Source organism: Tiliqua scincoides, chromosome 2, assembly GCF_035046505.1.
Source record: "Tiliqua scincoides isolate rTilSci1 chromosome 2, rTilSci1.hap2, whole genome shotgun sequence".
NCBI classification, from domain to species: Eukaryota; Metazoa; Chordata; class Lepidosauria; order Squamata; family Scincidae; genus Tiliqua; species Tiliqua scincoides.
Genome location: NC_089822.1, coordinates 49,802,107 through 49,815,912, shown reverse-complemented (window position 1 = coordinate 49,815,912; position 13,806 = coordinate 49,802,107). Strand labels below are relative to the sequence as shown.

General features: G+C 40.1%; 1 protein-coding gene across 6 annotated transcripts in view; it reads right to left on the bottom strand.

Moving 5' to 3' along the window:
* Positions 1-4,365: 4,365 nt before the first annotated feature.
* YTHDC2 (YTH N6-methyladenosine RNA binding protein C2) overlaps positions 4,366-13,806 on the bottom strand; it is a 36,892-nt gene continuing 27,451 nt past the window's right edge. For 3 of the 6 annotated variants that reach the window (XM_066616473.1, XM_066616477.1, XM_066616479.1), the window contains 8 exons: positions 11,987-12,279; positions 11,042-11,104; positions 10,306-10,483; positions 9,178-9,270; positions 8,099-8,302; positions 6,561-6,743; positions 6,145-6,263; positions 4,366-5,723 (listed from right to left, as the gene is read on the bottom strand). In XM_066616473.1, coding sequence (XP_066472570.1) covers positions 6,183-6,263; positions 6,561-6,743; positions 8,099-8,302; positions 9,178-9,270; positions 10,306-10,483; positions 11,042-11,104; positions 11,987-12,279 — 1,095 coding nt within the window. In that variant the 3' untranslated portion in view covers positions 4,366-5,723; positions 6,145-6,182. The remainder of the gene's footprint in view (positions 5,724-6,144; positions 6,264-6,560; positions 6,744-8,098; positions 8,303-9,177; positions 9,271-10,305; positions 10,484-11,041; positions 11,105-11,986; positions 12,280-13,806) is intronic. The other 3 variants (XM_066616475.1, XM_066616476.1, XM_066616478.1) reach the window with 3 other exon arrangements.

Sequence of the window (13,806 nt, the reverse complement as noted above, 5' to 3'; positions counted from 1 at the left end):
CTGAACTGACTATTCCTGAGCTAGTGAAACTCTGGAATGGACGTGTTAATTCATCAAGAAAACCAAATTCATGTTTTTTCTTTGTTCATGTCTATGTTGGGGCTCTGCAGGAAAATATCCTGGAGGCATAGTGATTAGTTAGTTATTCTCTGTCTGGGCTAAAAAGGTGTACAACAGAAGGGAATCCAAACATTAGTACACGTCCAGCCTTGTTACACACAGATGTTTTATACACGAATTCGACTCAACAGGAATGGCCACTGCAAATGAGAAGAAATGTGCTGATCCCTGGAGAAGGTGAAAAAATGCACCCCTTTAAAATCAGTTTAAAAAACTGCTTTTTACTGTTGCACGGTCATGCAAGTGATTACAGGTATAACCTAAGTATCCACCGATTTTTCTATCTCAAAGCTGATGAGAAGGGCCTTTTAAATTAAAGGAAAGTCAAATAATGCCAGACAGGTCGGCCAGCTGACATTCCATCAAACATTCTCTCTGCAAATCAATTTAAATGACCTGAAGACAGGGGTGAGCAGTGAGGTGGCCAAGTTTGCAGACGACACCAAACTTTTCAGAGTGGTGAAGACCAGAAGTGATTGTGAGGAGCTCCAGAAAGATCTCTCCAGACTGGCAGAATGGGCAGCAAATGGCAGATGCGCTTCAATGTCAGTAAGTGTAAGGTCATGCACATTGGGGCAAAAAATCAAAACTTTACATATAGGCTGATGGGTTCTGAGCTGTCTGTGACAGAACAGGAGAGAGATCTTGGGGTGGTGGTGGTCAGGTCGATGAAAGTGTCGACCCAATGTGCGGCGGCAGTGAAGAAGGCCAATTCTATGCTTGGGATCATTAGGAAAGGTATTGAGAACAAAATGGCTAATATTATAATGCCGTTGTACAAATCTATGGTAAGGCCACACCTGGATTATTGTGTCCAGTTCTGGTCGCCGCATCTCAAAAAAGACATAGTGGAAAATGGAAAAGGTGCAAAAGAGAGCGACTAAGATGATTACTGGGCTGGGGCACCTTTCTTATGAGGAAAGGCTACGGCGTTTGGGCCTCTTCAGCCTAGAAAAGAGGCACCTGAGGGGGGACGTGATTGAGACTTACAAAATTATGCAGGGGATGGAGAGTGGATAGAGAGATGCTCTTTACACTCTCACTTAACACCAGAACCAAGGGACATCCACTAAAATTGATTGTTGGGAGGGTTAGGACAAAAGAAAATATTTCTTTACTCAGCGTGTGGTTGGTCTGTGGAACTCCTTGCTGCAGGATGTGGTGATGGCATCTGGCCTGGACACCTTTAAAAGGGGATTGGACAAGTTTCTGGAGGAAAAATCCATTACGGGTTACAAGCCATGATGTGTATGTGCAACCTCCTGATTTTAGAAATGGGCTATGTCAGAATGTCAAATGCAAGGGAGGGCACCAGGATAAAGGTCTCTTGTTATCTGGTGTGCTCCTTGAGGAATTTGGTGGGCTGCTGTGAGATGCAGGAAGCTGGACTAGATGGGCCTATGGCCTGATCCAGTGGGGCTGTTCTTAAGCTTTTTTTTTTTTTTTTTTTGCCATCCAAGTGTGTTCTTGGAATGGAACCCTCCTGAATAATGAGTCTCAACCTGTAATTTCTGGAGGATTCCTGAAATTCTCCAAGCAATTATTCTTTTCTATTTTTTTTAAGAGTTCTGTACAGATTCCCAGAACACTATCTGTACTAAGCAATACTAAATCGAAGTTCCCCAAAGCGATTTATAGTACAACTCTCTTCTTTAAAACATAGATTACTCAGGGAGTAAAGAGTCATAGTTGAATCAGTTTTTTCCCTTCTACCTTGCCTCTCCAATCTCAAGTTTTGTCTTTGAAAAAGAGATAATAAACTTTTCTTAAGGGGCAGAAATAGGAAAATGAGCATTCCAAGTTCTATGAAATAGAGGGTACATATTCTCTGCCAAGAACACATTGTCATAACCTTCCCTCCTTTCTACCACCCCCGCACCCATACATATTTCAGTTTTATTTTATATTGTATTAACAGTACTAGAATTCCATGTCTTTTCTGTTTACTGTACTGGAAATGATTGGCATGGTCCTAGCAAAGACACTTAGGGCCCAATCCTATCAAATTCTAACATCAATGCAGCCATAATGCAGCCCTGAGGTAAGGGAACATTTGTTACCTTGAGAAGGTCTCCGTGACTACCCTACTACTGCAGCGCACAGCCCATTGGCATGGCTGTATCAGCACTGGAAAGTTGGCTAAATTGGAGCCTTAAAGAATTATAGAGGCTGAACAGTGGTGTAGCTAGGTCATTTGATACCCAGAGCCTATAAATTCTTTTGTCACCCCATACAACATAATTTTCCAAGTGATGTCATGGCTGGAAGTGACATCATCAAGCAAATTAAAATAATTAAAGAAAAACAAATTAAATAAGGGGGAGCCAGCCCTGATCCACCAAGTAAATTTCCTCAGTAGCCTGCCTGCAATAACACTCCCCCACAAAAAAAATCAGTGAGATTTTCAGCCCTACCCAGTGCCCAGTTCAACTTAAGTTTCTGTTTCAAGCATATCAATATAAGGACCTTACAAGCCTAAAAAAGAAAATATTCACCTTACCAGCTCAAGCCTCTATCTTATTCTTTTTAGGGGGGAGGGGGGGCTGCCTTCTGGAACATTTGTTGAGCTCATTCCATCAGATCAGGACCATTTTGATAGCCTCACATTCCCTTTTGCCTGACCTGACCACAAGCCAAGGCACGTTTGCTTACTCATGAGTAAAAGTTTAGTTTTGCTTTCCATACGGCTCAATATACTTGTCAGCTTTGAGGGAGGGACTTCCTTCTTAGGTGTTTTTTGGGGCTGTGTTCATCAGATTGAGACCATTCTGGTGTTGTTGGATTCCTCTCAGGCTTCCCTTTCCAATGGACTAAAGCATGTTTGCCTACTTGTGAGTAAATGCGCAATATGGCTCAGTTTCACTTTCTATAAGGCTCCAAGCATTTTTTGTTTTCTGGTTTTTCAGCCATAACTTTTGATAGAATGGAGATATTTTACTCCGGTTTTTTTCATTGCATTTTGCAGGAAATTCCACATCCAACGGTATATAACATGATGTTATTATTCCTAATCACCGCAATGTTAGCAATTTTGGTAACATTGTATTGTCACTCCCCCAAAGCTGGTACCTACGGCAGACTGCCCCCCATCCCTCGCTAGCTACGCCACAGAGGCTGAATTTAGTGAAAAATAGATCTTAGAATTATTTTAACAGTCACGTTGTTCTAAGGGTTATGTTCACAGACAAACTGATTAGAATGAAGCTGCCCCCTTTAATACCAAGATAATTAATGAGCCTGTCATTAATTATTGAAATTGTATCCTAATTTAGGTGTCAGTAGGTGCCCCGCAATGAAAGTATTATACCTCTAGACATGCAAGAAGAATTATGAAGCTGGGTGAATGTTTCCATCAACTCCACAAGCACAGTTAAAAGTCCTGCAGCCTCTTCAATAGTAAAAAAAAGATTCTATCCTCCATTGATATTCCATTGGTTCTGTATTCCACTTCCATTCCACTCATCCTAGTCTTGAGCATTTTTCTCTCCCTGGATTACAGGAAGAACAGCAATACCTGCTCTACTCCATACTTCATTCTTAGCAATGTTATTCTTTTCTTTAGCCTTTATAAGCCTCTTCTTTATCAGGCTCGTAATTTTTTTTTACTCTTTTCCTTCTGCCTTATTCAGTGGGGTTTAGATGTGGTCAATTCTTCATTGGATCAGATTGCTAATCTCCTATATTAAGCATTAGACTGGACCATATAACAGGTTTATTACAATCAAAATTTGCTTTTTAATCATTATCAGACAGGCCTTCTGGGAAGAATGTTATTCAGACTGTTAAAAAGCATATAAAGTCCATTATATAGGATTAACAATCTTCTCTCTGTAACTTTATTTAGAAAAGACATACACCCACTCAAGGTAACAGTACATTTTGAACAGTTTACTATTAAGTTGTGCTTTAGAAACTACTAGCAAGTAGCAAAATGCATGCCATTTATTTATCACACTCCTTCACTCTCCAATAGTGCTGCCTCTGAACCCTGATCTTGAAAACATTTAAGACAAAATATACAAGACAACATTCCTGCAAATTTGCACCCGTGTCAAACAGCTTTACAGTTTACTGCAGTGTGTTTATGCAAAGTATCTGTAGAACAAGGAGAGCAGAATAATTACTGTTGCTACATATAAACTACTGAGGATGATCAAAGGTGAAAAACCAGCCACCAGATATTAGATGACACTCTGCTGCACAGCTACAAATTGCTTCAAACACCACAGAGCAAAACAAAACAACTTTATTCTAAACACTTTATTTTCAACTTTAAACTTGTAAACAGGTAAATTCAGCCAGTCAGTAAAACTGAACAGAAGAATGCTACATAGAGGTACAGAGAAACCTAATTGCATGTGGTTGAAAATCACAAATGAGTCAGTCAATCTATACATAAAAGCATTAAAAATTAAACACTAGATGTAAAAGTCAATTCAAACACTGAATCTTTATAAAGATGCTAATATAGTGTTTTTCTGAGAACATAAACTTTTTTCCTCCCCCCATTCTACCAAAGTCATTTGCTATGCGTTCGCCTTTCACTTAGCGGTCTTTAGGAAAGAATTGGCATCACTGATGTTACTTACACAGTTGTCCAATAATTGTTTGCTTTTTAAATTATTCCTTCTAAGCAAAGCTAGAAAAAGAATAATGCAGGATCCCTTCTATTTCAAGTTCAATGTGACGTTCCTCCTTCTTGGAAAACTGCCGGTTTGGTCAACACCATTCAAAAGACAACTGATACTATTAAGCGACAAGGACTGGAGCTGTCCAGGAGTACACATTAGATCAAATACATAGATGAAGCAGGAAGGTCCCAATGAGCAAAATCAAACCTGAAGAAATGGAGGAAGTGAAAAGAGGTGAGGGGGACAAAAGGAGGCATCTCGGAAATATGAGAAGTGGGGAGTGGGAAAGTACTGATAGTGGTTTGGGGATGCAGAAAGGTATGGCCAACAGCAAATGATTTCTTAAAATCTCATTTCCTTCAGTGCTGAAGAATCTGTTCTTGAGCTCTGTGCTACTAGATCAGAACTGCAAACACAACAGTCATTTTTAAGAGTGCATAATGGGAGAAAGACTACAGTCAAAATTATACAACTTGAAGTCAGCTTGCTGATAAAAGTATCCTCATTTTAAATGGATTTAATACGAGGGGGGAAAGGCTCTCTTCACCAGTGTTTTACTCCAGTAGCAGAAATAGAGCTCAGGTCTTTTTACGCTGAAGCTGTGCCTGCATTCATTTCCCCTCAAGCATTATCTGAACAAGCTTCCAATTGTCTTGAGTATTACTCATTGCTCCCAGACATTCCTTCCTCTGAAAGAAATATTAAATAGTTATAACACTATTCAAAGTTCATAAGTGGTTTCAGTCTGCTTTGGTGTACCTAAGCTTAGCATTTGAAACTTCAAAGTGAAGCACTCAGAACAAACTTCTCACTGAAAATAAAAGCAGCCTGCATTTTCCCTTCAAGGCATAATAATGCATCAAATGCAGCCTGTAATAAAGGAATGCCATTGAATTCCACAGTACAGTTCATCGTGGTGTCTCCTTCCTGTAGGTGCACTGGTGATTTCAGCAAGTCAGACACTCACAGGAGCTGTGGAAAAGAAACTGAATTTAAAATTCCGTCTTTGTGCTGCCAATAGCAAAAGCTGCAGCCTTTTTTTTTGGTAGATGATGGTGCAATCCCCTCATATGCTTTTGAAGAATCCACAAAGCAAATTAACCTTATTTTTTGGGGCAAAAAAACCCCTTTCTTACACCTCACTGGCCTTGCAAATAGATTTGTGGGTTGTAGCCAAACTTATACTTCATTTGCCTAGTCTTTTGATCCTCCTTCCACAGTTACTTCCATGATGAAGTGCATAGCTCTACTCCTACCCTTTTATCTTCAAAACCTTTATGGAGTTCCCCAAAATACTGTTTGTCACTCAGAGACAGCTACTACTTTCCCCAAGCTGCACTGTATCGATATCCATATCAGGAGGAAAGAACATTACAAAAGAAACTTTACTCACTTTGGAAAAAATGCATCTCTCAAATCTTCACTGTCTTTTCAATTAGCTACATTTCTCTCTCCTAAAGGAATACGGTCCCACAGCTGCAGCAATTGCTCTCCAACTTGGGGTTCCAGCTCCTACACCAGAGAAAAGAGTCGGAAGTAGTGAAAAAAATTTGGGTGTGTTATAGGTCAGGTTAAAGAGAGCGTATGAAGATGACACTAACAGTTGGTACAACCAACCATAGTAAGGACTGTCTTCAGTACAGACCAGGGAAAACCTCTTCTTTTGCTCAGAAAGAAAGCTTATTTCTTCTTGTTAATATTTCCAGTAACATCATACAACTGCCCAGCAATAAAAACTGCCCAATATTTGTTCACACTAAAGAGTGAAGGACCCACAATCTCTGGCCTTGACTGAAGCAAGCAGCCTACCTGGCCATCCCGGCTTATTTGGACTTTCTTGTTGTCGTTCCAAGGGTTAAGCAAGTGATGAGCAAACTGAAAGGGAAGGCTCTCTTTCCGGATCCACTCCACTTTGAACACTCCCCCTAAACCGGTAGAACCCCAATCTTGACTTTTCTCACGTCCTATTTCTGAAGACATCCGAGCAAAACCCTGTGACAAATGTTAGTAAAATCTGAATTTATTTCAATTTTCAATTATTAATTTTTACTTGGAATTAAACAGATGGTCACTTTTGAGTTGCTTAATTCAATATCTTTATCAAAAATGCCAGGTGCTCACATCATCTTTGTGCTTTTCACAGGAGGAAACAGAAATAGTACAGCTTATGTCAGTATTTCCCAAAACAGCTCTCATTCATGCCAGTAAGTGTTTTTCCCTTAAATAAAAAGCCACATCTTGGGGTGGGCAGAGGAAAGAGATCTGCACTTTGGTAGGCAATAGCCTTAAAGCCCTTCCCTCCCACATTCAAGCTCTTTACTAGTGTAGCACCACCCAGTAGCTGCTCTACCAGATGATGAAACCCCATGCTCTGACAGATCAGTTCACTGCTGATTGCCTCAGAGACAGGGCAGCCATGAACAGACACTTCTTTTGAGTTTGAGCTTGAAGGATAAATAGTTGGCAAGATACTAGCCCTTTGCCTGGGTTTCAACTAAACAATTTTATATTTATGGATGACTGAAATCCTTTGGCGTGGATTGCTGGTTGATGGGACCAGGAAGGAATTTTACCAGACTTTCTGATTGGAAGGATGGACAGCAACTTCCTCATAGCAAAACCTACTACAACTGTTTGTCATGGGAATTTGTTATCATCATCATACCTAGTGCTAGAGTATTAGGGGTGGGCCACAGTGGAAGTGTGAGTGTATTCCCTGAAGAAATCCAGGGGAAGGCCCTTCAAGCAACCTCTATGGGTTGGGCTCCCAGGTGAGTGCATCATGGGAAGTGGTACAAGCTATATGCTCAGTTCAGAACAGGTTCACATCACCTTCCAGGTCACCCAGGAGGCTGGGCAGTGAGGCGGGCAGTGAGGCTCCTTTGATATTACAAAACCAAACTGATTGTAAAGCAATATGAACATGTTCTGTTTCAACTCAGTCAAGAGCTGGCTCTTATTTCTAGCCCCACTAGAGGCACAGTATGCTAGCTATACACATCAGGAAAGAAAAAACCCTAAGCAGAAAGGATTATCCATGGAAAACAAAAATAAACTACAATATCATTACAGCCTTTTTTAAAAAAAACACTTTATTTCTCTTTTGGTTCAACTGCTACAAAATTAACAGACTGAGGCCCAAATTCCAACCAACTTCCCAGCACTGGCATAGCTGCGCCAATGGGATGTGTGCTGCATTCTGCAGTTGGCCTCTCCACTCAGAGGCCTCCTCAAAGTAGGGAATGTTTGTTCCCTTACCTCGGAGCTGCATTGCCCTTATGTTGGTGCTGGAAAGTGGGTTAGGATTGTGTCCTGAGTAAACTAACTTCGGTTTATGGGGTTCTCACCTGAAAGTGTCCTGATCCCTGAACAGAAAATACCAAGTAAACTACACTGCTCTCCCAAAAGGCTCGATTTAGTTTTCTCTCATTACTTGGGGTTGTGGACCAAATTCCCTTCTGTTGGGAAATCTCAAGGTTCCTCAAATTACTGCTTTTCATTATGAAGTATCGCACTGGCATGTTTGGCCGTGGAGAAGGTGACTTGGAACCCTGAAAAACAGAAAGATCCCTTTTACAACATTTTTGCAAAATGTTGCAGAACATGCAAAACAGATCATAGTGTTAGCCACTTGTAAAACAAACGTCAAACACACCTCCAGATTCTTGCAGAAAGTGGTTGAATAACTACCATTTGCAGTGCCAAAGAAATGCAATTTGGAAATGTAGGGTGAAAAATTAAGGAAAAGATTCAGATGCTGAAGTCAATCAAGACTGGATTTTAATTGTGGCTTGGAAAGTCCTGCACACAACTGCAGCACAGAGACAACCAAGTAACCCTGCACAGTCTGCCATCTGCTGTCAGTAGGTCTCTAAAAGGAGCCTGGAGGTTTGGGGAGCAGAAGTTCTCATGGAGTCAGTTCTGCTTGGTGAAGTACAGGTTACACAGCTGCCAAGTCAGAAAAACTGATGATGGAATTAGGTCGCTCTTGTTACCCAAGCAGAACTAATTTTTAACTACAGAAGCCAGTGTAGCCAAGAAATACAGAAATGGATTGGGAACACTGACAGAGCCAGGCCAACACCTCTTTGAGGGGGACCTGCAAGATTCTTTATAAGGTTGCTACTTTCAAGCCAGTTTAAGAGGCTTTTGCCAACCTGCTGTAACGTCATGAGGGAACTTTGGTTTGTTATGATGCTTTTTGATGAGACTTTATATTATGCAATAATTAATGCATACTGATTTTTATTAGAAAATAATTCCTTGTTACTACTTTCCCCCTTCCTACTTCCCCCTCTAAATGCTCTATAACACAGGGAGTTAGCAAAAGCGAAAGAATGTATGAGGACTATGGCCAGACTAATGCCAAGTTTGATGAAAGATTGGACTGGAGATAAATAATAAAGAAGGAATTGGGCCAGCTTACATATACAGGTTGTAAGTTTATAGCAACTTGCTCTTTGACAGGAACAGAGAAGCCCTCTGACGGGGGCATGGACAGAGTTTTGCATCCCTCCTCCTGCAAAAGAAGAAACAGTGCAACATTCTGACCAGCTAACAGTGGGCCTCTCAGAACTAGTAACCTGCTTATGGATTTGCCAAGGACCAAGGCAAGCGAAAGCAGCCTATGCACCTTTCATAAGGGTATGCCAAGTCAAAATTGAATTTTCCAGTGTAAGAGACAGAGTGAATGAGGTACACAGCCACTTCAGGAGGAACCACACCAAGGTGATAAAGTGATAAAGCCAAGAAGGCAGAGCCTGAAGACCTTTTATTGCTCTTCTTTTATTGCTCTTCTCCCTAGTCTGTCAATGGATTTCTGACCAGCTAGGTGAGAGAAAGAAAGAACTCTGCAATCATGTGTTTTTTACATGAGGAGCGACTGTTTCACTGCTGCAACATATAATTTTTCACCAGGTCTGAGTGAGCATAGATGGGTGCGTATGTTAGGATGGGTGCGTATGTTATCAAACTAAGGCTGCAATCCTAACCTCACTTTCCTGGGAGTAAGTCCCATTGAACACAATATGACTTACTTCTGAGTAGACCGGGTTAGAATTGTGCCCTAAGCTGCTTAATAGTGTTGGCTACCTCATCCTGTAAATCAACAAAATAACTATTTTCTATCACAATCCAGGACCTGGCTTTCCTCCAAATAGAGGGATAAGACCCATTATCTCTTCTGAGAGATACTTAGCAGCCTTATGTGACAAAACTCAAGATTCTGCTGTTAACATGAGATTGTACAAGCCAGCCATTGACAGCATTTTTTTCCCCTTTTTAGTTTTTGTAGCTCCTCCCAGATTTTTAGGTTCTCTCAAGAATTCTTAGTGAATACAAACATCTATACATAAAATCTTGACAGTAAAAGAGCAGCCCGGTTCCAAGAGGGCAAGAGACAACACAAAACCTTCTCTGTTCATGAGTTTTAAGTGCTGTAAATGATCATATCCTGACACTAGAATACAAAATATTCTGTTTTTATTTCAATGTTCATCTATCAGTTTTCAAAAGATCTGCAACAGAATGAACAAGCATTGAGCAAGTACTGTACCTTCCCAGATGATGGAGGAGAAGGACTGGCGCAGGGACTGGGGAAACTGCTACTATCTGTGGATTTCACTGATGACTGGTCTGACCTGTCATCTGTGCTTCGCTTGGAGTGCAGAACACTTCTCTCCTTGTATTTTAGTGGTTGGTGAAATGCTGGAGATGCAGATTTCATTAGGACTCTGTACATTGAAAGAAAATAGCATTTAGTAATTCAAATAAAATGATAGCAGAAAGTTTTGATGTGGTCAAGGAGAATTCCCAAAGACATCAAGTGCTGACATTCATGGAAACAGAATTTACGTAATTCTGATTTACAGACTGGAGCAGATTACATATACAGTATGATTTGGAGTGTGGCTGAGGAACATAAGGAGCAAAAGTAAGAAGAACTAGCTGGTTGGTAGGTGAATTATTTCAATAGCATGGAGTGCACACCACCACAAATTAGCACCGATTACCATAAAAATAGGTGTGAGAAGGAGGCTTGATGTAATAGCTGCTAGTGTCCAAGAGGCCCCAAAGCTGGTATCTCTGAAGGCAGCCTTGTGCTTTCTTGAGGCATCCAAGGAAGGGATTTTAACTTGCATAAGAAGTTTCATAAGACTTGTATTGATCACTGGAATAAACTTTATTTTTATATTTCCATAGTAAATCATACTGTCTATTTAGATGTCCTTTGTCAAATTCTCACTTTCTTTTGAAAATGTGCTTTAAAAAGCTTTAAAATGGAATGTTACCTTAATATTGTATTGTTCTGTTCTTTGTTTATATCATAGTTTAAAGGAGCTTTAGGGGGATTTCTGAAAGAGAAAAATTGCTAAATAATTACAAATTTTTTGAAAGACATTTTACAAAACATGCTGAGACTAAATTCACAATAAGGTCAATTCCTATATAAAAGCATTCATTTAATTCCTAGGTATATGTGGATTTAATATTGGCACATTTGAAATTTATAATCTGCATTATAGATAGCATGCATTCTACTGCTACTTTGTATGTGGTACTTATCCAACATCAGGTGGAAACTCAAACATTTTAAATTATTAGTTTTTACTTGACTGAGTTCCTGTGATGCATCATTTCTGTGTTGTTAAAAGATAACGTAAGTTTGAACAGTAAAATGTTTTGGTGCTATGTACAGCTCAGCTTTGTGCAGACTCATGGGAAGAGTATTTTGTGGAAGACTCAAATACTCCATGTGAACTTATGATGTGTACCCCACAAATAAAAAATGAAAGCAACTTCCATGAAACCTCTTTTCACATTATATTTCAAGTTTGCAAGTCAGCTTCCTCCTCCTGAACCAATTTGCTTGCCAAGGTAGAAAAGGTATTATTAAGCTATTCAAAGGAGGGGAAACAAACAGGATTTGGTCCAACTATCCCCATGTTTTTCAAACTTGTTTTTGTTGCCATTATTAAGCAGCTTAAAATGGAGAGGGAAGAAGGAAAGGAATAAGGAGAACTTTGGCTTGTTCTGCTGCTTTACTGGCCCAACTGCAATGCTGGACTTTCTAGAAAAAACCACAGCTACATCTTTTCTTTCTTCTGTGAATCTTTTAAAACCTATAGAACCCCTCCTTGAATTAAGGCCTAAGGGCCAGACAATGCATTACCCATCTTCTACATATAGAGCCTTGAGCACAGGGGGACATGACTGTGACAGCTGTTACAAGATACCTTTCAGCATTGAAAGAATCATCCACGAATTCTGCCTCGGCAGAGCTTTTTCGACTAGTGTTCGATCTCCATGAAGATGCTAGTGGAAGTTCTTCTGATGACATAGGTCTCGGTCTCTGCCCAATTCCTGAAGGCTGTTGTAGACCTGCTGACTGTTCTTCAGTACTTAAGACTGCAATGATTGCTCGTATTGTTGCCTCATCAACCTGGGACCAGGGCTTTGAAGGTGCTCTCATACGCCTTAGAAATAAACTATGCCACTTCTGCCTCAGTTGAAGGAGTAGGGTAGCAGCCTGTAATGCATGTAGATTTTTTGAAAATTTTAAGCAAACAATGATTGCAGTTAACCCCAATACCTCCGTAAGAGGACTGCACACAAAAAACTACAAGGTCAGTCACATGGCCTTAAAAATGTAATCTACTGTTTTCAAAGGAATGGATGAAAAAAGTAAAGCATTTTGTGTGTGTGTTCAATCATTCTCCCTTTACGTACATACAAGTTCAAGTACAGAGATTTCCAAACTGGCACATTTTACCTTACAGTAACAGCGGAATAATGGTGTGGGAGCTGGAAACAAACAGACCTGTGTGGCCTTTCTGAAGCACTGGGCATATGACAGAGAAGGGAAAATATTTGATCCATGATCAAGAACTTTCAGTATGATAAGATCACCTCCAATCCCCACATGTTCAGCTGCTTCAATTTCAAACTGGTATCAGGGTAGACACCATCATGTTGTGCAAGACACTTGGCAAAATTACTGGGCTTACCAGCACACACTGGCAGTCCATCAATAGTTCAGCCACTACATAACTTTTAAAAATGTCATTAAGAGGCATGGTCATGTGGCGAGAAATGTGACACTCATCACTGACATGCCATAAGCAGAGCAGCTCTTAGAAATGCTCAAGGTGTTAAAGCAACCACAGTCTTCGGTGTCCAGGTACAGACACATGCCAGTCCTACTGCTGTTTAGTGGTCTGCTGCCTTTGCAAAAAGAAGATCCATTGAACCATCATCATCATGGTTTATCCATGTTGATAGATAAATCTATGGACAACAGAATCAATCCTCTTTAAGGCATTTAAGACATTAGCCATTACACACCTTATGGAAGCAAATTCTATGTTAGTTGCATGCTGCATGAAGTAGTATTTTCTTTTATCTATTCTGAGCCAAACAGTTTCATTAGGTGGCCCAAGTTCTAGTGTTGACAGCCTGGGAGAAGACAACAAACTACCCATTTCAAAGTGCACCCACATCACAGATGTACCATATATAAAACCATTGCAACATTACAAGAGGAATTTTTGCCCTCTGCAATAGTGCTGTGGCTTAAGTACTTCCCTGGACTAATTCCCCCCCCCACACACACACACACAATGGCTCAATAATATGTGTTGGGTTTTTGCTCTTTTTTGCTGTTTTAGTGTTTAATATTAATATTTTAATGCTTTGTTGATGTTTCTTCTTACTTATTTCTTGTGATACATTGTACATTTATTATGGATAGAAGTGTTTGTTTCCAGTCAGTTAGAGAGGATTGCAGCCTAAGTCTTACTGAATGGGCTTAATTCTGAGAAAAGAAACACCATTTTCAAACACTTCTAATTATGGAGCCCTGTAAGCCACCTTGGGCATTTGCTTCGGCATGGGAAAAGCAGGATATAAATTTTTCAGATAAAATAAAAAGGAGGTAAGGTCAATATGTACTAAGCAGACAATTGCCTTTGTTTCATTCAGCTGCCAAATTCTTAGTTCTGAATTATAAACTTTAAAATGGTTTAAATACCAAAATATTTTCACAAGTCTTCAAGAG